General features: G+C 45.8%; 1 protein-coding gene across 1 annotated transcript; it reads left to right on the top strand.

Annotated features, from left to right (window-relative positions):
• Positions 1-11250: 11250 nt before the first annotated feature.
• On the top strand, positions 11251-14043 carry LOC104588641 (elongation factor 1-alpha-like). Its single transcript, XM_010246657.2, has 3 exons — positions 11251-11605; positions 12231-12722; positions 12825-14043. Exons 2-3 carry the CDS (start codon positions 12261-12263, stop codon positions 13710-13712), a joined length of 1350 nt encoding a protein of 449 aa, XP_010244959.1. The 5' UTR covers positions 11251-11605; positions 12231-12260; the 3' UTR covers positions 13713-14043.
• Positions 14044-21764: the final 7721 nt, after the last annotated feature.

Raw genomic sequence — 21764 nt, 5'->3', positions numbered from 1 at the left:
CACTTTCTTAGTAAATGGTACTTAGGAAAATAAACTTTCAGTGATCCCACATAAAGCTGAAAAAGAGCATGAGATTCTTGGTCAATAGGAACCAAAATCCCATTGACCAACTTTCTCCCTCTCAAAATCCAAAAAAAGAACACCTCCTTAGAGTTTATAGATTGAAATATAATTTATTCTTCATAGGCACGTGTGAAACATAATTTATTCTTCATAGAGCATTTCAGCATAACCTCACAACATATCGCAACCCTGCATTAGGTACATCTTTTAATGAATGACAAATTAAGTATGGGAGATGATCTTAATGAATGAAAAAGTGTTGTGTGAGGATATCATTCAATTAGGTGCTTCATTAGCCCCTCACCCTCATATAGCAAGTAAGAGATAAAGAAGCAACATAGGCGGTGATCCCATGACCATGGCTTTTTATAAATGAGTTGTTTATGGTGGGACACCACTTTTATTGTGATAGGGGAAAGAGTATTTCAAGTGGTTGATGCTCTTATTGACAAAGTGGGTAAGGAGATTAGGATGATGGTGTTTGACAAATTAATGAGGGTCTTTGTTTTTAAGCATTAATGAAATGGGGTGTAATATCCCTCGTACAGGTAATTGTGTGGCCCATAATTTAGCCAAAATGGGGTGTAATATCTCTAGATTTTGACTTGGTCTACACCTCCTGAGTTTCTCAAGCCTGTGCTTATGAATGACTTGTTGCAATAATTTCTACGAGTTTTTCTTTAAAAAAAAAAAAAAAAAGAAGAGCTAACTTAATTGGCACATTTGTTGGTTTCAATTCCCACAACCACCAACTTTGGTGAGGGGAAACCAAAGCAAAAAAAAAGCTATTAGGGGCCAAACGGTACCACGAGAGAGGTAAAACAATAATTGAAAGATAGACATGGGCGTGAATGGGTGAATGTGTCCTACCCATAAACACTCTTTATGTCGTTACTAGAGTAGTGCTGCACCATTCAAATGGGCTTAATGGGTCACCAAAATACCAAAAAAAAAAAAAAGTTGGGATGGATTTTCATGGAGAAATTAAAAATGGGAATGAAATCCCATTCACCCAACCAAACAAGAAATTGAAACGGCCCAATCCAAACCTCTAATCCTGTGAAAACAAATCAACCTAAGGATTTGTCTGGTTTATAATCAAAATTGGAATCAGAAATAGAATTCAAATCCCTCGAAATGGCCTATTCTCATAATCTATCTTGTTTAAAGAGAAAGTCGATTGGGAATTGAAACCAAGATTACAAGTCGATACGTATTGGTACTTTTTTTTAGGTTTTTTATTTTTTCAAAACCGGTTCAGAGAGGTCCATTTAAGGCCTGACTACCCTCTGAACCACCGTTTGGCCCGATACAACCCCTCCAACCCAACCCCTGGAGGGATGTATCGGAATGTCATTGGCACGATATGTATTGGCCCATACGTATCTATATTTTGAACCTTTATTGAAACCAATTGGAATGGGATTTCATTCCCAATAGATGGAGAGAGAATGAAATTTTATAATTCAAAAACATTCGGATTTCCTCTTTCGTGGAAGGTGGGCTTTCCTTTATGATGAAGGGGAATTTGGCCCGACCTCGCAATCACCCGACACGTGGCAAAAACAAGCAACTCGGGACAATAGAGCGCCCGAAGCGAGCACCGAAAGCAAGTCCAAGCTCACTACTGAGCTCGAACTCCACCAGACCGCTCTAAAAGGAACCCGAGCTCCCTACGGGGAGTCCGAGCTCCCTACTGAGAACCCGAGCTCCCTGCACGAGCTATACTGGGCCTCAAGCCTCACAAAGCTGACCCGAGTTGGCCATGGCAGCTCGGAACACTCCCCAAATCGAACTCAAGACATCTCGCTCGCCACTCAAACACTTCGATTCCGAAACACCAGGCTGACCAAACGTACCTGACACCAAGGACGTCCGTATCCAAGGGCAACGCACCTGACTGATTTGGGATCTGACGCCTGATAGCCGCACTTCAAACGGCCTCCTGCTACCGCCACTTGCCATCGTCGTTACTAGCCGCAGAGACGGCTCCGACAAAAGGAGCAGTGGCGGTTCTGTCCGGCCAGAGGAAATGACATCCGAAGTGGCAGGAGTTCAGAAGTAATCATGCCCGATCTGACGGAAGCCTGGAAGTGAGTGCGCGAGGTGGTTATAAAAGGCTCCTACCCCCCAAGAACGAGGTATGCTAACTTTTGCGCTATCTGGTCTATCTTGCCTTTGAAAGACTCTAACTTGAGCTTCGGAGCCCTTACGCCGGGTTCTCCCCGGAGCTTCTCTTCTCCCTTCGTTTCAGGTCCCTGCCACCCAGTTCAAAGGCAAGATCGTTGACAGCTAAGATCGGCCGGATTGTGCATCATCAATTGGCGCACTTTGTCAGTTCGTGCAGGTCTTCACTGCACACTTTGTCACCAGCAAACGGTGCCCCAGAGCAGAGGAAAGCATCTTCGGGGTAGTCCAAAGGGAAGGAGAACCCATACGGGGCTACATCAAACGATTCAATGAATCATGCTTACAGATACCCCGGTTAGACCCCGCGGTGCAGCTCGCCGCAGCAAAAAGAGGGGTGGCGCACAAGGAGTTCAAATGGCACATGGTAGTTAACCAGCCCGCGACCGTGGCCAAGTTCCTCAAGCTCGCGAACAAGTTCATGAGGACGGAGGAGGAAATCAACCAACGAACCGATGGCGGAAGCGAGAAAAGAAAGAGGGATGGCGAGCCCTCTAACTCAGCTGACCGAAAAAACCCGGCCCGGGACCCAAAACCGAACCAGTCGTTCTGAGCTCCCCTGCCAGTTCGGACGGATTACACGCCACTGAACACGAGGCGGACGGAGATCTTAATGACGATCAAGGACGCCCCGTACGTGAAATGGCCACCTCGCCTAAAGGGAAATCCGAACGAAAGGAACAAGAATTTGTATTGTAGTTTCCATAGGGACCATGGTCACAGTACCGAGCAGTGCAATAACCTCCGAGACGAAATAGAGGGGTTCATCCGTTGCGGATACTTAAGAAACTTTGTACAGTACAACAATAATAGCAATAAAGCGGATCGACCAGGTGAGCACGAAAAGGACGCCTCCGAAACTAGCAGTAGGCCTGCCGAACCGTTGCAGCGACAGCCTCCGATAGAGAGGCCAATTCGGGGAACCATCCATGTAATTGTGGGAGGTTCGGTGGTAACGGGGTGTACATTGGCGGCAGCCCGGACTTATATTCGCGAAGCGGTCCTCGAGGAGTGGAACCCTCCAAAAAGGCCAAAGACCGAAGAAACAATCCTCTTCACGGAAGACGATGCGCGAGGAGTTCGCTACCCCCACGATGACGCACTTGTCATTAAACTAAGGATCAGCGACTTCGAGGTTAGACGCGTACTCGTAGATTCGGGCAGCTCGGCGGACATCCTCTTCAAATCAGCGTTTGATCGGCTACAGCTGCCGAGGAGCAAACTAAAGCCCGCAAATACTCCCCTGGTAGGCTTTAGCGGAGAGGAAGTCAGGCCCCTCGGAAAAATAACGGTACCTGTGGAAGTCGGCACGTGGCCTTGCGCGGTCAGACTCAACCACGACTTCCTGGTGGTCGCGACCCCCTCCCCATACAATGCCATAATAGGGCGACCAATCACGCATATCCGGCGAGCAGTGGTCTCCACCTACTATTTGGCCATGAAGTTCCCTACGAACTTCGGTGTGGGGGTAGCGTGGGGCAACCAGCTCGAGTCTCACAAGTGCTACGTTGCCGCCCTAAAGAGAAAGACCAAGGCAGCTGACGACCTCGATCTGGAGCGGCCCGCGGAACAAGGCGAAGAACGAGCCTCGCCCACAGAGGAAACAGTCGCGATCCCAACCTCGCCTACGGACCCAACTCGCACACTCCAGATCGGTGCTTCCGTTGAAGAACCCCTACGGACTGAACTGATAAGTTTTTTACTTCAAAATTTAGATATTTTAGCATGGTCCGCGGCCGATATGCCCGGTATTGACCCTGGCCTTATAACTCACAAACTTAACACTGACCCTTTTGTCAGACCCGTTAGACAGAAGAAACGGAACTTAGCCCCAGAGCGCTGGAAGACGGTCGACGAGGAAGTCGAGAAGCTCCTCGAGGCAGACTTCATAAGGGAAGTCCATTACCCGAGCTGGGTGGCCAACCCTTTGCTGGTGAAAAAGACGAACGGCAAGTGGCGCATGTGCGTCGACTACACTGACCTGAACCGAGCTTGCCCGAAAGACAGCTTCCCCCTCCCTAGGATCGACCGCCTAGTGGACGCGACCTCGGGACATGAGTTGCTAAGCTTCTTGGATGCCTACTCAGGCTACAACCAAATCCGGATGGACCAGTCCGACGAGGAAAAAACCAGCTTCATAACCGAGTTCGGTCTGTACTGTTACAAGGTCATGCCCTTCGGGTTAAAAAATGCCGGGGCGACCTTCCAAAAACTTGTAAATAGGCTGTTTCGGCCCCTGATTGGCACAAAGATAGAGTGTTATGTAGACGACATGGTCGTCAAGACAAGGTTTTCACAAGAACTAATAAAAGACTTGGACTCTGTCTTCCTAATCCTGCGTCAGTTTAGCATGAAGTTGAACCCCAACAAATGCGTCTTTGGCATCACCTCGGGCAAATTCCTAGGCTACGTTGTCAATCAGCGTGGTATCGAGGCCAACCCGGACAAGATAAAAGCCATCGTAGATATGAGACCACCTCGGAAAATAAAAGAAGTTCAGAGGCTAAACGCCCGCATAGCCGCTCTAAGCCGCTTCATGTACAAGTCGGCAGATCGCTGCCTACCCTTCTTCAAAGCAATCAAAGGCAAAGGGTTCGAGTGGACCCAAGACTGTCAGCTCGCGTTTGACGAGCTAAAAGGTTACCTCGCCAGTGTGCCAACCTTAGCTCGGCCCGAGGAAGGCGAAGTCCTAGAACTGTACCTCTCGGCTACCGATGAGGTGGTCAGTTCGGTACTAGTAAAGGAAGCAGACCGGGTCCAACGACCCATATATTATGTAAGTAAAATCTTGCAGGGAGCGGAGACAAGGCACCCGCAGATAGAAAAGCTAGCGTATGCACTGGTGGTAGCAGCACGGAAACTCCGCCCGTACTTCCAGGCTCACACCGTCCTCGTCTTGACCGACAAACCTCTGAGACAAGTTTTACTCAAACCCGAGGTTTCCGGCCGACAGACGAAGTGGGCCATCGAACTCAGCGAGTAAGATCTCCAGTACAAGCCAAGAACTGCCATTAAGGCCCAAGCCTTGGCAGATTTTATCGCAGAATGCACGTTTAGCCTCGAAGCCCCTGAGCCGGTCGAGCCCGAGATCCCCAATTCGGGCGAACTCGGAGCTCCCAAGCCAAACGAGTCCGAACCCCGTGAAGTAGCAGTCAGTGTGGCATCCCTCCTGGTTAGACCAAGCGCAAACTGGGATGAGGAGCCCTGGATCCTTCACGTAGATGACTCCTCGAACCAACAAGGCAGCGGGGCTGGAATAGTGCTACGCGGCCCGAGCGGAACAAAACTGGAATACGCACTACGCTTTGAGTTCGCGGCATCCAACAATGAGGCGGAGTACGAGGCACTGATAGCTGGGCTAAACCTAGCGCACAAGGTTGGAGCAAAGCACATGGTTATCTGCAGTGATTCCCAGCTCGTGGTCAACCAAGTTACAAGCAAATACGAAGCGCACGAGCTCACAATGATTGCATATTTGGCAAAAGTAAAGGAGGCTCTGCTCAACTTCCAGTCACACTTCATCAAGCAAATTCCGAGGTTAGAGAACGCTAAGGCCGACGCCCTGTCCCGACTAGCTAGCACGAGCCACAACGCCAGGAGAACCGTGTACGTAGAGGACTTACCTCGGCCCAGCATTCTCGGTGGGGCAGAAGAGGTCGCTCCCGTCACTGAAGTAGAGTCGAGTTGGATCGACCCACTCGCGAGCTTCCTGTTAGACGGAACCCTCCCCGCGGACCGCAACGCAGCCAAGAGGGTGCAGCGCCAGACAGCCAAATACGTCATCATAGACGGACGGTTGTACCGACGATCCTACACGCTCCCCTACCTGCGATGCTTGCGCCCAGCCGAAGCCGAGTTGGTACTCCGCGACACCCATGAAGGCTTGTGCGGCGGACACCTGGGGGGCAGAGCCCTCGCCCAAAAAGCACTTCGACAAGGATACTACTGGCCAACGATGAAGACAGAGGCAATCGAGCTCGTCAGAAAATGCGACAAGTGTTAGAAGCATGCCAGCATCCACCATCAGCCCGCTGCCGACCTCAAATACCTCACCAGCCCATTGCCCTTCGCCTAATGGGGCATCGACCTCCTGGGGCCATTCCCACCAGCGACAGGCGGGAGAAAATTCCTAGTGGTGGTAGTAGATTACTTCACAAAGTGGATAGAAGCTGAAGCCCTGGCAATAGTTACAACCCGAAACATACAGAACTTCTTTTGGAAGAACATTGTATGTCGCTTCGGGCTACCTCGGGTACTGATCTCCGACAACGGCAAACAGTTCGAAGATATCAAGTTCCAAGAATGGTGCCAAAGTATGGGAATTAGTCAGAACTTCACGTCGGTCGCACACCCGCAGGCAAATGGCCAAACAGAAGTAATGAACAGTGCCATCCTCCGCGGACTGAAAGCATGATTAGACCGAGCCAAAGGTTTGTGGGCAGACGAACTACCAAGTGTTCTATGGGCTCACCGAACCACGGAAAAAACTGCCACAGGAGAGACCCCGTTCAACCTCACCTACGGCACCGAGGCGGTGATCCCTACAGAAATCGAAGTGCCAACGTTGCGACTAGAAGCGTACGACGAACAAACAAACTAGGGCGAGTTATCACCAACCTCGACCTACTGGACGAAGTGAGAGACATCACGCACATCCGAACTGCGACCTACCAACAAAAGGTAGCTCGGTATTATAACGCTCGAGTAAAGAAGAGGAACTTCCGCGTCGGCAACCTGGTTCTCCGTAAGGTCATGGTGCCTGAACCCGGCGTAGGGAAACTTGGTCCAAACTGGGAAGGACCCTACAGAGTAAAGAAAGCACTCGGTGGGGGAGCATACGAGCTCGGAACCCTAGAAGGAAAACAAGTACCCCGAGCATGGAACGTCGTCAAATTAAGAAGATACTACCTTTAAACCGCCAAGGCAAGTACCCTGAAGCCTAGGTAGAAAATGAACTGAAGGACCGAAATGGTCAGTTCGGCAAAAAACGCAGCTCGAATACAGGACAACCAGCACTTGAACAAAAAGCCATTTCATTTCAGATAGAGGTGTACATTCAAAAAAAAAGTCATTTTACAAGCCAGGGGCTACTTCATCATTATTAGAAGCCACTTTGACAACACCCGAAGGACCTGCCTCCCCCTCGGAGTCCGGTTCGGCATCCGCAGCATTAGCCATCTCCTGAGTAATGCGTGAAGTGGATATGGCGCTGGTATCGAGCTTGGGGTACGTATTCCGGATCATCCACCAGCTTAGCTTGAAACCCCTCTTGTAGGAGTCCATCATCAGATCATCGAAATCCGGCGAAAGCAATATAATCACTGACAGCTTTCTTCTTCGCGTCTTCGATGCTTTGAGAGAAGATCTGAGTCCTCTCCCTGATATCCTCCTGAAGATACTCGACCTGGTGCTGCAGGTCCAGCTTCAATTCCGCCATATGCTTCACCACCACTCCCATGGCCTCGGCATCTCTCTGAGACCTCGCCTGCCTAGACCGCGCGAGGCGTGCAGCAGCTTCAGCAGCACGAGCAGCCTCCTCGGCAGCTCGCGCTTGCCTCGAGCATCTTTCCACCTGGTTCGCTAAGGCATGAATAGAAGAGTTCACCTATCAAAGGGAAACGGGATCAAAGTAACGAATTGAAGAATAAAGGCCGAAGAACTTGAAAGAAGGGAGCACTTACCACCCTAGCATGAGTAACGGCACGGCAGGCCACTTGGTGCAGAGGGAGCTCGATCCACGCCGCACCTTCCTCGGGAAACATTACCTCGTTACTCCGTTGAAGAGCATGAACAAGCGATAGTACACTCCTGAAGTCCCCCGGGGCCTCCGAGCCCGACGACCCAGCTCGCGTTTGGGCAGACTCGGAGTAAGCGGGAGCCCCTGTGTGTGTGGTTTCGGCATAAGGAGCCCCCGCCGGTTCCTGCATAGGGAAGAACCGTCTCGGGCTCCATAGGCTGATCCTCCGTCGGATAGTCCGGCACCTCGGGCTCCGCACCCTGGGGTGGTTCGGCGCGAGCTCGCTTAGCCACCCGTTTTCTCCTCTTCATGCCCTGGAACAAGTGCCCACCTCGGGTCCCTTGAGAGTCCATCGTACCTGCAAAAAGGAGTTCGGCATCAGTAAGACACGTAAAAGAAGAGCAAGACAGGATCGCTAGGGAAAGAACCTACCCGAACTCAGGCCCGCAGCAATAAGCTTGGCCTCCGTCAGATACCGTTGACACTCCAGCCCAAGCCGCGCCCATTGCCGGAGGCCCTTCGCCGTCTCCTTATCGAGTATGACGCCGGAGTCGGGAGCGGCCATCCCCCAGCCGGTCTGAAACGGCCACCCCAGCACACTTCGCACCTCGAAATAGTCCCGCTTCCACACCGGGACCTTATTAGGGAGTCCGTGTAAGAGTTTGAAGCCTGGGCGAGGAGACAAGTAGTATGCCCGCCTACACCCAGGAAGGGGACCCGCTTGCTTTTTCAGCATTAAAATAGAGGAGAAAATCTCCAGATCCAAAGGAAAGTTCTCGTCACAAAATAAGGAGATCGTCCCCACTAAATTCCTAATGGAGTTCGGGTGAAGCTGGCCGACCGTCACACCGAAGTGGTTTAGAACCTCGACGAGAAGAGGATGAAAAGGCAGTCGCAGCCACGCAGCAAGTTGTTCCCGGAAAATCACGATCTCATCAGGACCGTGTTCCCAAGGGAAGCTACCCGTAGGGATGAAGTAGGCGTGCTCCCCGGGCAAGTCGTAGTAGTCTATGAGGGATTGAAGTCCCTCAGGCGTCATAGTCGAAGGGCTGAACTGATCTAAAACCCGGCCACGACGGGAGGTGGACGCCGACCTTCCCGAAGCACCTCGACCTGTAGGTTCAACCCCTTCCTCAGGACCTACATCGGGCTCACTTGAACTACCGGGGGACGCAAATTGGTTCGTAGAACCTGCATCAGACCCGCTTGAATAGTCTGAACCCTCCGAACTAGACATCAGAGAATGGAACGGGATTCCAAAAGCACTCACCCGGGAAGAAGACTGAAGTAGACCACGAAAGCTCGAACAAGCAAGGAACCTGGGACGCGAGCTGAAGAGCCTGGACGCGAACTGAAACTTAGGCGTGAGCTCAAGAGGTACAACAGTAGCATCGACGCCCCCCCCCACGTGCTATTTATATCCACAGCGGCCGGAAAGCGACGGCCCACAGCCACGCTAAACCGCTCGTCTTCCGAAGCCAATCAGCGCACGTCTTTCCAAAATTGACGAGGCGTCGCGCACGTCCTGTTAGAGGTCGGGTGTCAGCACACACCTTCTCGAAACTGACGGGGTGTCAGCGCACGTCTCCTCGCAATAAAAGCGTCTGCAGCACAACTCTCGAACGACTGCCGTCATGTCTCCCAAATGCGCGCCCTTTTTTGAAAATCAAATTAAAGCGAGCGCCCTCAGCACGGACCAAAACCCTCTTGCTACCTTACGAACTCCCCGCGCGAAGACAGGACCCTTGTCGCAGGGAGTGGGGGGCAATTGATGAAAGGGAATTTGGCCCGACCTCGCAATCACCCGACACGTGGCAAAAACAAGCAACTCGGGACAGTAGAGCGCCCGAAGTGAGCACCGAAAGCATGTCCAAGCTCACTACTGAGCTCGAACTCCACCAGATCGCTCTAAAAGGAGCCCGAGCTTCCTACGGGGAGTCCGCGCTCCCTATTAAGAACCCGAGCTCCCTACTGAGAACCCGAGCTCCCTGCACAAGTTGTACTGGGCCCCAAGCCTCACAGAGCTGACCCGAGCTATCCCATGGCAGCTCGGAACACTCCCCAAACCGAACTCAAGACATCTCGCTCGCCACTCCAACACTTCGCTTCCGAAACACCAGGCTGACCAAACGTACCTGACACCAAGGACGTCTGTATCCAAGGGCGACGCACCTGACTGATTTAGGATCTGACGCCTGACAGCCACACTTCAAACGGCCTCCTGCTACCGCCACTTGCCACCGTCGTTACTAGCCGCAGAGACGGCTCCGACAAAAGGAGCAGTGGCGGTTCTGTCCGGCCAGAGGAATTGACATCCGAACTGGCAGGAGTTCAGAAGTAATCATGCTCGATCTGACGGGAGCCTGGAAGTGAGTGCGCGAGGTGGTTATAAAAGGCTCCTACCCCCCAGGAACGAGGTATGCTAACTTTTGCGCTATCTGGTCTATCTTGCCTTTGAAAGACTTTAACTTGAGCTTCGGAGCCCTTACGCCGGGTTTTCCCCAGAGCTTCTCTTCTCCCTCCGTTTCAGGTCCCTGCCACCCAGTTTAGAGGCAAGATCGTTGACAGCTAGGATCGGCCGGATTGTGCATCATCACTTTGGATTCCAAAACAGAGATGGAGAGCAAAACATGGATATTGGAGGGCAAAAAAAAAAAAAAACTTCTTCCTTGAAGGTCGCCGGAAACGACAGGGAAACTTGTTCGTTCTCCCGTTCTCCCTTCGCAATAGCAGGGAAACTCGAAAAACAGTTTGTGAAGAGACTCGAAAGGCTGAATTCTTTCGAAGAGGCTCAAAACCCCCGTCCGTTCTCCCTTCACAACATTCCATCTCATGGGCTTCACAACATTCGAAGGTCGTCATCCTTACCTTGGACGAATGTTGAAGATGGAAAGAAGCGCCTTGGACCGGCCGTTGGTTCGAGGACGACGCTTTACGACACGATGGAAGGGAAAACGAGAAAACTCGGTTTCTTTCTTTTTCTAGGTTAGTAGGTAATGGGAGAAGTGGGAGGATGAAAGGGAAGACGAAGGTTGAAGAAGTGATTCGAGAGAGGATGGAAATCGGGCACACCTGTGTCATGCACGAATTGTTTTCGCACAAAGTGACATGTGCGAGTTTACTGGAGTCCCGATTTGCACGCTCAAATCTCTCTCACGTGAAGGCACTATTCTACTCGCACGAGTAGAGTCCATTTAGCACAAGGAGAAAGCCGGCATTCCGCATTAAAATATATAAATATATCGATATGATGCCTTTCCGGTATCATAGGTAAGATCACTATGACGCCGGAAAGGTAATTTATGATGGCAGTGTCGTGTTACACTGCTATCAGTTTGACAGCGGAGGACACAGTTCAGATCACAGCAGATCCGAAATGAAACGAACGACATGATGGCAACATTTTAGGAATTTATTATGACTTGGACAGAAGTCTAAGCCATTGGATCAAATAATCCAACGGTTATGATAGAAACCCTAGTCGCTCGGGCTTTAGAGAGGCTTTTTAAGACGAGTAGTCTCGCATTTCTAACCCTCTTGCTTGGAACAAGTCTCTCCTCTCATACTCTTGTGAGAGGTTTTTACGAGGCGACCTCAGTGTTTCTTCTGCTTCGAAAGGTAAGCCCCATGCTTTGATTTCTTACTTTTAGTTCTTCTTAGTTGATGATTCTGCTATATGCAACTCTTGGATTGTTATTTGTTAATCTATAACTATACGAGTATGAAGTATCATTATTTCATCTGTTGTATTTTTTTTTTTCTCCCAGGAATTTCGAATTAAATTTTTAGTATTTGGGCGTTAAGACCCTTTTATGTCTTCCATTTTAGTGATACACAGGATTTCTTTTCTCGTATTTTGATTGTTTCGGTTCCTACGAATCCATTCCTTTACATGCCTTTATAGTTTAGGAGATTTTACTTTGCAAATGAATGTTCTGAGCTTCGTCTATATCAGTTAGCTTTTTCCATGAATACTCTGGATCTGGAGACTTAGATCCGATTTCTTTGTTGCTAATCTCATCCTGCTTATGTACTTTAGGGCTTCATAACTTCTAATTTTTTGTTTTTTTTTGTGGAAATTATGTATGATTTGCATGTTTCTTTTAGTATTCATATTACAATCCTGAGCTTTGACCGTTTTAATCTCTGCTTTAGATGTTCTTTACAGGCTGTGTCTGTTACCATCTTCTTATTGCAGATTGATAAATATTCTTTATTGTTTTTTCTTTTTCCGAATGTGCAGTTTATTGTTTTTCTCCCCTAAACGATCATCATGGGTAAGGAGAAGGTTCACATAAACATCGTGGTCATCGGTCACGTCGACTCTGGTAAGTCGACGACCACCGGTCACCTTATATACAAGCTTGGAGGTATCGACAAGCGTGTTATCGAGAGGTTCGAGAAGGAGGCCGCTGAGATGAACAAGAGGTCATTCAAGTACGCCTGGGTGCTTGACAAGCTCAAGGCTGAGCGTGAGCGTGGTATCACCATTGATATTGCCCTGTGGAAATTCGAGACCACAAAGTACTACTGCACTGTCATCGATGCTCCCGGGCATCGTGACTTCATCAAGAACATGATCACTGGAACTTCCCAGGCCGATTGTGCCGTCCTTATCATCGACTCCACCACTGGTGGTTTTGAGGCTGGTATCTCCAAGGATGGCCAGACCCGTGAGCACGCTCTCCTTGCTTTCACCCTTGGTGTCAAGCAAATGATCTGCTGCTGTAACAAGGTATCATTGGAAATTAACATTTTAGTCTTTTTAAGGGAGCATTGGCCTTTGAAATGAATTTCTGTTACTGATGATTTCATTCTTCAATTATGATATGTGTAGATGGATGCCACCACCCCCAAGTACTCCAAGGCAAGGTATGATGAAATTGTGAAAGAAGTGTCCTCCTATCTGAAGAAGGTGGGTTACAACCCTGATAAAATCCCCTTCGTTCCCATCTCCGGTTTCGAGGGTGACAACATGATTGAGAGGTCGACCAACCTCGACTGGTACAAGGGCCCAACCCTCCTTGATGCTCTGGACATGATCAATGAGCCCAAGAGGCCCTCAGACAAGCCCCTCCGTCTCCCACTCCAGGATGTCTACAAGATCGGTGGTATTGGAACTGTTCCAGTGGGTCGTGTTGAGACTGGTATCCTCAAGTCCGGTATGGTCGTCACCTTTGGTCCCACTGGATTGACCACTGAAGTCAAGTCTGTTGAGATGCACCACGAGACTCTCCAGGAGGCCCTTCCCGGTGACAACGTCGGTTTCAACGTGAAGAACGTTGCCGTCAAGGATCTCAAGCGTGGTTATGTTGCCTCGAACTCCAAGGAAGATCCTGCCAAGGAGGCTGCCAGCTTCACCTCCCAGGTTATCATCATGAACCATCCTGGGCAGATCGGAAATGGATACGCCCCTGTTCTGGACTGCCACACTTCCCACATTGCTGTCAAGTTTGCCGAGCTACTTACCAAGATCGACAGGCGATCCGGTAAGGAGCTTGAGAAGGAGCCCAAGTTCTTGAAGAACGGCGATGCCGGGCTTGTTAAGATGATTCCCACAAAGCCCATGGTGGTTGAGACCTTCTCTGAGTACCCTCCACTCGGTCGTTTTGCTGTGAGAGACATGCGTCAGACGGTGGCAGTCGGAGTCATCAAGAGTGTCGATAAGAAGGACCCATCTGGTGCCAAGGTCACCAAGTCCGCTGCCAAGAAGTCTGGCAAGTGAACGGTGTGGTTTTAAGTCTGCAATGTTTGGGAGGGTTGTCCATGGTTACATTCGATTTTGGTTTTCTTGTCATTGCTTCTGTTGCTGTATCTTTTCTCTCCCCTTTCTATTCTCGCTTTCGAGTAAGGTGTTGAGCAGTCGGAAGCAAAGCTGGGTGCTTGACAGGCGGTGGTGAAGGATATATGCTTGTCTTTTTTATTGGGGGGGGGGTGTTCACAGATTGAGTTATTTTACGGCGTCGTGACCCGAGGAAAACAGTTTTAGCAGTAGAATTTAGACTTTAGTTTTCAATTTAATGATTGGAGTTGATAATATAGGGTGATTTTCTCGATTTGACTTGTTATATGTGCACTTGTGATTGCTCAACAAAGTTGATAGGTCTTGATAGATTATAGAATAGAGTTTCTTGCAGCGGACTCTACATATCGTGACAAGAGTGGCTCAATTGATAATATTTATGGTTTTTGATGGTTTGACCATCTTTTCCTCCAAGCGGCTCGTGGAGGACTTGCACTACTGTCGGGTGCCAACAGTCGACCACCCTCTGACTTCTCAATCGTTTAAGGTCTTGTTATCAAGTTTCAGAATTCCCACCCACTGTAGGCTTTTGTATTCCCCTCTTAGTTTCTACTTAAGGCTGCGTTTGACCGGTGTAGTTAAACACTCTGGTCCTTGGTGCAAATTATACATCGATGTGGATTGAATTGCGTTGAATTTCATCTATGCGTGGACAACTATTTACACCACTTTCGAACCCAGCATAAGATATGTAAAATGGTAAGCTGTGTAATTTGCAAAGTACCCTCCCTGAACCCACCTAGCTTATTGTCTTCCCTAATATTCCAAGTTCCAACGATCGGTTTCCTAGTCAAAGAAATATCTCAAGATATTTGAAAGAATTACCCCAACGCGAGTCTTGGCCATTGAGTCGATGTATAGAGTTGTTGTCTTGGCTTTTAGAAAGTTTATCTTAAAAGCAGGTTCCATTCATGGAGTGCCGTGGTTGGTTCAGAAATCTTATGCAAGTGATGCTTAGAAAGTTTCTCGTTTTTCTGACGCTCTCAATTTTGAAATTGGGATCTGTTCCTCAATTGGTTTCCATCCATCTCGTTTTACTGACGCTCTCAATTAGGAATTGGGATCTGTTCCTCATGGAGTCGATGTATGTGTGTGAGGAGGAGCAGATAGGGACTCTTCAATTAGAACTTGGCAATGCCGGAATCCATGTGGGCCGCATGGCTGGCTTCACCAGGCTACCACCCAAACTTGATAATTAGAAGTAATTTCAGCATGTTATATGAGACGTTTCTGTAAAAACATGTAACCACTTATTCAATGAACACTTATTTTTCAAATAAACACTCTTTAGACTTGGCCGGAATTATATAGGCTCCATTTTGGAATTACCAGCGCTGTAGCCCCGGATTGAAGGTATTCCCTTTAGTCTCAATTACTCAATTATAATGTCATTCTTGACAACGTGGTTCAAAAGTCTAAAAGTGATTCATTCAATTTTTCTAACCTTGCCATGAGTGATAATAAGAATTTCCAGTTTATAACTCCTTGAAAACCTGGGCACTTGGATATAAGCAAAGTGTGCATCTCTACAAAATTTAGGCTACTACTGATGTAAGAATATAAATTCATGTTCTGCTGTTGGTATTGCAATACAGTCTTGCAAACCAACCATGCCGTGTCCCTGTTAATACTAATGATTTGATGAGTTTTCCATGATCTTTTTTCAACACTTCTCCTGCTTTCCAGCTTCAAGCTCACAAACTCACTATTATTAAATGCATTTTTCATGCAAGAAGGCAACAGCTCTTCATTCTGTCAAGAGTTCCTAAACTTTATTAAAATTTTTGAATATCAATCCTCATTAACAATGTACACTTTACAGTTTGGTTTGAAATTGAGTTTCATAAACTGGTCTATAGGCATCATCTCCTAGGGTTTCAAACCCTTTGATGCCATAGAGAAAACATCATTAAGAAAGAGATGGATTCACCTGCCAAGTCACCACAAGTGTCTCTCACAGTCTATCTGTGATTTAGCTTCTTCTTTCTCTGCTTCACTCGAAGCAAATGCCTTGAGTTACTCAACATCCCTTTGATTAGGTAGAAGGGAAGTCATATCTGTCACTTGGTAAAAGTCTGGCCGATACCAAGTTTAAAAATCAACATGGGCAATGGTTTTTTTTTAGTGCAATCTATCTACCATCAAATTCAAATCCATGGTTTCTACTGAAAAACAAGCTTTATAAACATGGTTAAAAACAGTATTTTTGTACCATGCTTTCACAAGAGCATGAAAACATAAGGAGATCATGTTTTGGGAAAAAAGAGGAAATTTATCAGCTGACCCCATATAATTGGGATAAGGCTTAGATGATGATGATGTTTTAGCAAACATATGAAAAATATATAATTTAAATTGTCATTGAACAGCTGATATAGTTGAGCGCGCACATACACACACACATTTGGACTCTTTTTTTTCCCATGATTTGTAAGTGGTGTCTAAGCTTCATGTTAAGATCTATACGAGCCTGAGTCGAACTCGGGTCAATACGGATAGTTTAGAGGTATGCTTGGAGCTATGTTGTGTAAACATAAGGACAAGCTTAGTTTCTTATCTTGTTTTAAATCCATTAGGACAGCAATTTTTGCTTTTCCAAGCAACCACAGAGTATTAAATAAGTATCATCTTTATTATATTAAAGCATATTTGTTTTTGGCCTAAATGCCATCATCCAATGTTGGTCCTAGCTATCTGGGGTCTTGGGAGGGGTGGAATGGATATGGATTTAACCTTCTGCATTTTTTTGGAGGGCACAAAGTGGCCATCAAGTAAAGGTTTTCAGTATGAAAATAAAAATAAAAAACTAGAAATACACTTTACTCTGTGCTCTCATCCTCACCATCCCTCCTTATATGGATAGTTTTGCTAAGTTTGTTTATTTGTTTTTTTTTTTTAAATTTTGACATATGCTCTAAATTCTGAACATACTTGTTCGGCATAGAAGAACATGCTATATTTAAATATACTTTGAGAAACTTTCTAAATGTTACTGTATTTGGGATTTTTAGCACCCTTAGATAGGTTGATAAAGTAAAGCATCTTTCTATCAAAACTAAGAACTCATTCATCTATCTTATACTTATTATAAGGCCTCAAACACTTCAAGATACCAGGAGAAGGAACTTCTTTCCACGTTGGTAGTTATTATAACAAACTGCATCTGAGAAACAAATCACTCTAAGCATAAAAAATTCAACTACAAGTATTCCTCAACAGAGTGCATTGGCTTAAATAAATGTCTAATATTATCCCAAGAGATATTTGAAATGGTGAAATGTATTTGCAATACCGGGTCTATATATACATGATATTTACATATAGAATTCTAACACTCAGTTTTCACATCAATCTCTTTCATTGTGGCAAGTATCAACATGGTAATTAATTCTTTGCCACATTTGCCACATGGCAAAGAAGTGACATTCCATCAATGCATATATGAAAAATTTCAAGGAAATTTGTCTATCGATCACAGGAAATATGCAATTGATAGTGAGGTAGCACGGGTGATAAGACCACACACGTGGCCAATCCATTGTCTGCTCCCAGAAATCTGGCCCCTTGTGTGTAGGGGTGTCAATTGAACTGGATTTGGTTCAATCCGGTCCAGTCCAATGTGAGTCCATTACAAATGGACCTGGTCCAATCCAGTTCAATGAATATTTTGGATCATTTTGGATCGGTCCAGAGAGTGTCCAATCTGTTCAAATTCCTGTTAATTTAGATTGGTTTCAACTCAAACCTGGTCCATTGACACCTATATTCTTATCTTCTATCAATGGGCCAGATATTGGTACAATCCAATATAAATTCATTATGGACAGACCAGGTTCAATCCATTATGTCATATTAGTCCATTCAGTCCATCCAAATTCAATATATTTTTTTGGTTCATCCAATCCGTCCAAATGAATTTTGATTTGGACGGAATCCAAATCAAAACCAGTCCATTCACACCCCTACTTGTGTGGTAAAAAATAAACCGATTTCACAATATGTAAATTTTCTTGAAAATAAACTTATTTCACAATATGTAAATTTTCTGGATTAGTTATCAGTTACAGTTCCCTCATAGGAAGGGACCAACCTACTATATTTATCAACCAAAAGTAAGGATAAATGAACTTAAATAAATTGTTAAACTAAAAACACAGAAAGAAATTGATGAAGCTTACCTTGATATGTCAATAACCTAAGGAAATTATGTCAGCAAAGCAAACACAACGATGAAGCTTACCTTGATATTTTACAACTTCCTCTCCATCATAAAAGAGCTTAAATGCCGGGTATTAATGGATGATCACTTGTGTACATACTTGTTTATTTGTGCTGCAGTCAATTTGCCCTATTTCTATTTCATCATCCGTTTCCTTGGAACACCCAAGTCCTCCCATAGAGTTCTACCAAAAAAAGTCCTCCCACAGAGAACCCAGGTTCTTATTGAAGCCAACTTTACCATTATCAGGCTATCAGCAACGAAAAAACATAAAAAAAACACCATAACTCTAATATGTTTATAAAATAGAGTGGGATCTGATGGTGTGCGATTTAGAAGCTCCTATATGGAGATTTGCTTGGACGTATTCGTGTGGCGAGTTAGATCAATCTACAAAACTGTGCTCAGAGGGACCGGGGTGGAAGACCCGGTGAGGTCGCTCCGATGCTTAAGTCAGTATTTTGTGTATTTGCGAGATAAGTATGAATGCTAGAGAGTTTGGGTGTAAGTAATTGCGTGTACCTTCGCCTTGAGGATCGATGCTCTTATATAGTTGACTAGTCGTGAATCTTACGAAAAGGCTTTGGGATCTCCGGGCTGCATAGATAAGATCTGTTCCATTTTTGAAGGAGAGCAATGCACCAATTGATAAGGTTTATCACTTTCCTCCGATTCGGGCAGTGTGAGGATGAGCCCTATTACTAAACGTCGTGATCCCGGGAAATTCGGAGTCCGTTGGGGAAGCTTCTGGAGTCGATTACGTGGCACTTCAGTTCTTTGGCCCTAGACTGGTACTTCGGTTCTTCGGCCCCGAACTAGCACTTCGGTTCTTTGGCCCCAAACTAGCACTTCGGTTCTTTGGCCCCAAACTAAATTGGGTGCCGAGGTGCCTTTATGCCGAGGTGCTCAAGCTCCCGGGCTTCCGAGCTGCTGACAAGGCTCCTTTGCTGAGTTGTCATCCTACTGGCTGATCGCATCCACGTGTACCTCAGTCGCTAGGTTGGGCCAAATCACTCCTCATCAATTGCCCCCCACTCCCCGTGACAGGGGTCGTAATCCCGATGTGGGGAGTTCACGGTCAGCGCAAGCAGGTTGGCCCGATTTCTTCTTGGTTCACCTCCCAGTTTTATGGTTGGATCGATGTTACCCATGTGGCTCAGTGGGAAAAACCAGATTGCGTGTCGGGGACGCGTGGACTCGATGCGGTTTATAAACTTCGCGGACGCCAAAAATCGCGCTTAACTAAAATCTTTCCTCGAAGGGAGTGCGGCTGGTTTTCACGAGAGCCGTAGAATCGCGTCGATTTGAACCGTCAGTTCTCGGATATGGTGGCTATAAATAGGGGGACCCAGGTCCCCTTTCCTTCGTCCTTCAAAGTGCATCCAAGGGTTGAGGTCACGCATCCGTTCTTCAGCTCGCGTTTTGTATTCGGGGTACTTCGAGTTTCGACCGTTCCCTTTTTATTCATTATGTCTGGCCTTAGTTTAGATAGCCTTGTACATGGGAGCGATGAGTCCGCTGGGGCCGAAGTGGGTACGTTGACACAGTCCGCGGAGCCTTATCCTGCCAAGATGGGCACTTCGGCATAAGATGAGGACCCCAATTCGTCCGAGGCAGACTCACCTCGGCGAGAGCGAGAAGCTTCTAGCAAATCGGCCTCCTCCTTACACCGAGGTCGCCTGCCAGACAGCTTCGGTTTGTCTACAATGACAGCGAATAGGCTCCTATCCTTAGTAGATTGATATAAACTTCCCAACGACTTCGTTTATAGTATCCCCTTAGGCAATTTTTCCTTGGGATCATGGTCACGATGAGATTATGGTCTTCGAGGAACAGCTCGTAGTTGGCCTATGTCTTCCACTCCACCCTTTCATAGTCGAGATCGTCAAATTCTTTGACATCGCCATAGACCAGCTCCACTCGAACTCCATTCACAACATTTGTAGGTACCATCTGCCTTTTTCATGACTATAACCGACCTCTTGACTTTGCCATTTTTTCCTTGATCCTTTCCATAAAAAAGAATTCTGCCTGTGTTCTACCTGAGCACAGACGTAGTTATTACATGTCTCCTCGCCCCGGGTACAAGTTGTTACTCGAGCTCCCCAACAAAGTCCTGTCCTAGAAGAGACGTTACTTCGTAGTCCGTAACGTGGAAGGGTGGCCGTTTCCAACCCACTTGAGACCTGCCATCCAGGACTAAAAACTTGCATCCAAATCTGATCCGTAATCTGGTCGGATTTGAAGACTTTGGATTCTAACTCGAATCCTAATAGACTTGGACCGATTCGGATTTAATCTGACTCTATTTTAACTTTTTAAAGTTCCAAAAATAAAAAATTAATTACTTTTCAATTTTTATATATAATAAATTAGTGTAAATATAACATACTGAATTCATTATATATATAATAATATATAAAATATAGTTTTTATAATTATAAATATAATTATATAAATTTTATATATTAAAATCAATAGATATTATGATATAATCATATCAGATGGGGCCAAATCCGATCCAATTATCAATTGAATGTAGATTGTAACATATAAATCCAATCCGATTACATAAATACATCATCTAAGTATGAGATAATCGGATCGGATCTGGATCGAGCCTAGGATTTTTGGGTATTATGACAAGACTACATGAAGTTTATCTAATTATCTAAAGTATCATTTTCTTCATATTATATTCTTATTTTAACTTTCATACCAATCTTAACTTATAAATTATAAAGAGAAAAAGCTATTATCCTTTATTTAATTTAATCTTAATATTGAAGCTTTATATATAAGATGAGGAATAAGTTAGAGTATACAAATCCTTCTATTAAAATATTTGGATTTTATTATTTAAAATAAAATATTGAAGACATGGTTCAAAGTATGTATAATTTGGATACGCAAATATCATGTTTTCAATGTTTTTAATAGCCGATCCTTTATTTATTTACTTATTTTTTATTTTTCAGTTTGATAAACTCACAAAATAGGTATGTTAAGATAGGCGTTAATGTTTAAACCTCTTAAAAAGCTCTATTTAGTGTTATGGTACCCTGAAAACCAATACATATAATACCGATGCTTTGAACTATTTGAACATAAGACTCAGTTTGGAAAGAGTACAAATGCAAATTTGTAGAGTATAAATAATTAAGATTCTCACAGTTTGTTAAAGGGGATCATATTTATTGGATAACAAGTACTCTTTCCCATTTTTTTCTATAGATTTCTATTAGAGTTACGACCGTTGACTGCAGCTACCTGCAACATGCAAGATCTCAACCCGGCGGCAACTGAAACTGAACTTTCCGACTAGTAAAAGAGATCTCACAACTTACAAGTTATGGAAGGTTATTGTTGATTAGAGCTCTTTCTCTACAGAACTCCCGTATTGGGTAGAGGATTCAACTCAACTTGTATAATCTTTTGTGAATTAAAACTTGAAATCAGAGTGAAAAAAAAAACTCTCTGTATTTCAGAGAACGAGGGATAAGCAGAAGTCTCAAAGGAGAAAAGCCAAAATGTAACATCCTTCAAGATGAGGCATTTGCGGTGGAAGGGACCTCAACTCAAGCTCCCTCTCTCCCTCCTCATTTTTCTCTTTTTAGGGCTTCTAGTCCCCGTGCAAAGTGAAATATGTCGATTTCTAACTTAGAGATTCAATTAATTGTTGTGATTGATCATCAATGCGATTTAGTTTGGATCAAATTACTATTGGATATTTTGGTCACAGGTGTATCAGATTA

This window comes from Nelumbo nucifera, chromosome 2 (assembly GCF_055504915.1).
Source record: "Nelumbo nucifera cultivar China Antique chromosome 2, China Antique-T2T, whole genome shotgun sequence".
In the NCBI taxonomy this organism is placed as follows: Eukaryota; Viridiplantae; Streptophyta; class Magnoliopsida; order Proteales; family Nelumbonaceae; genus Nelumbo; species Nelumbo nucifera.
Note: the sequence above shows the minus strand (reverse complement) of the source record. Positions and strands in the feature narration are given on the sequence as shown.

Bases quoted from the DNA above. Each gene is read 5' to 3' on its own strand.
- LOC104588641 (XM_010246657.2), top strand. From the start codon at position 12,261: ATGGGTAAGGAGAAGGTTCACATAAACATCGTGGTCATCGGTCACGTC. The intron at 12,723-12,824 runs GTATCATTGGAA...TGATATGTGTAG, and splicing joins TGATCTGCTGCTGTAACAAG to ATGGATGCCACCACCCCCAA.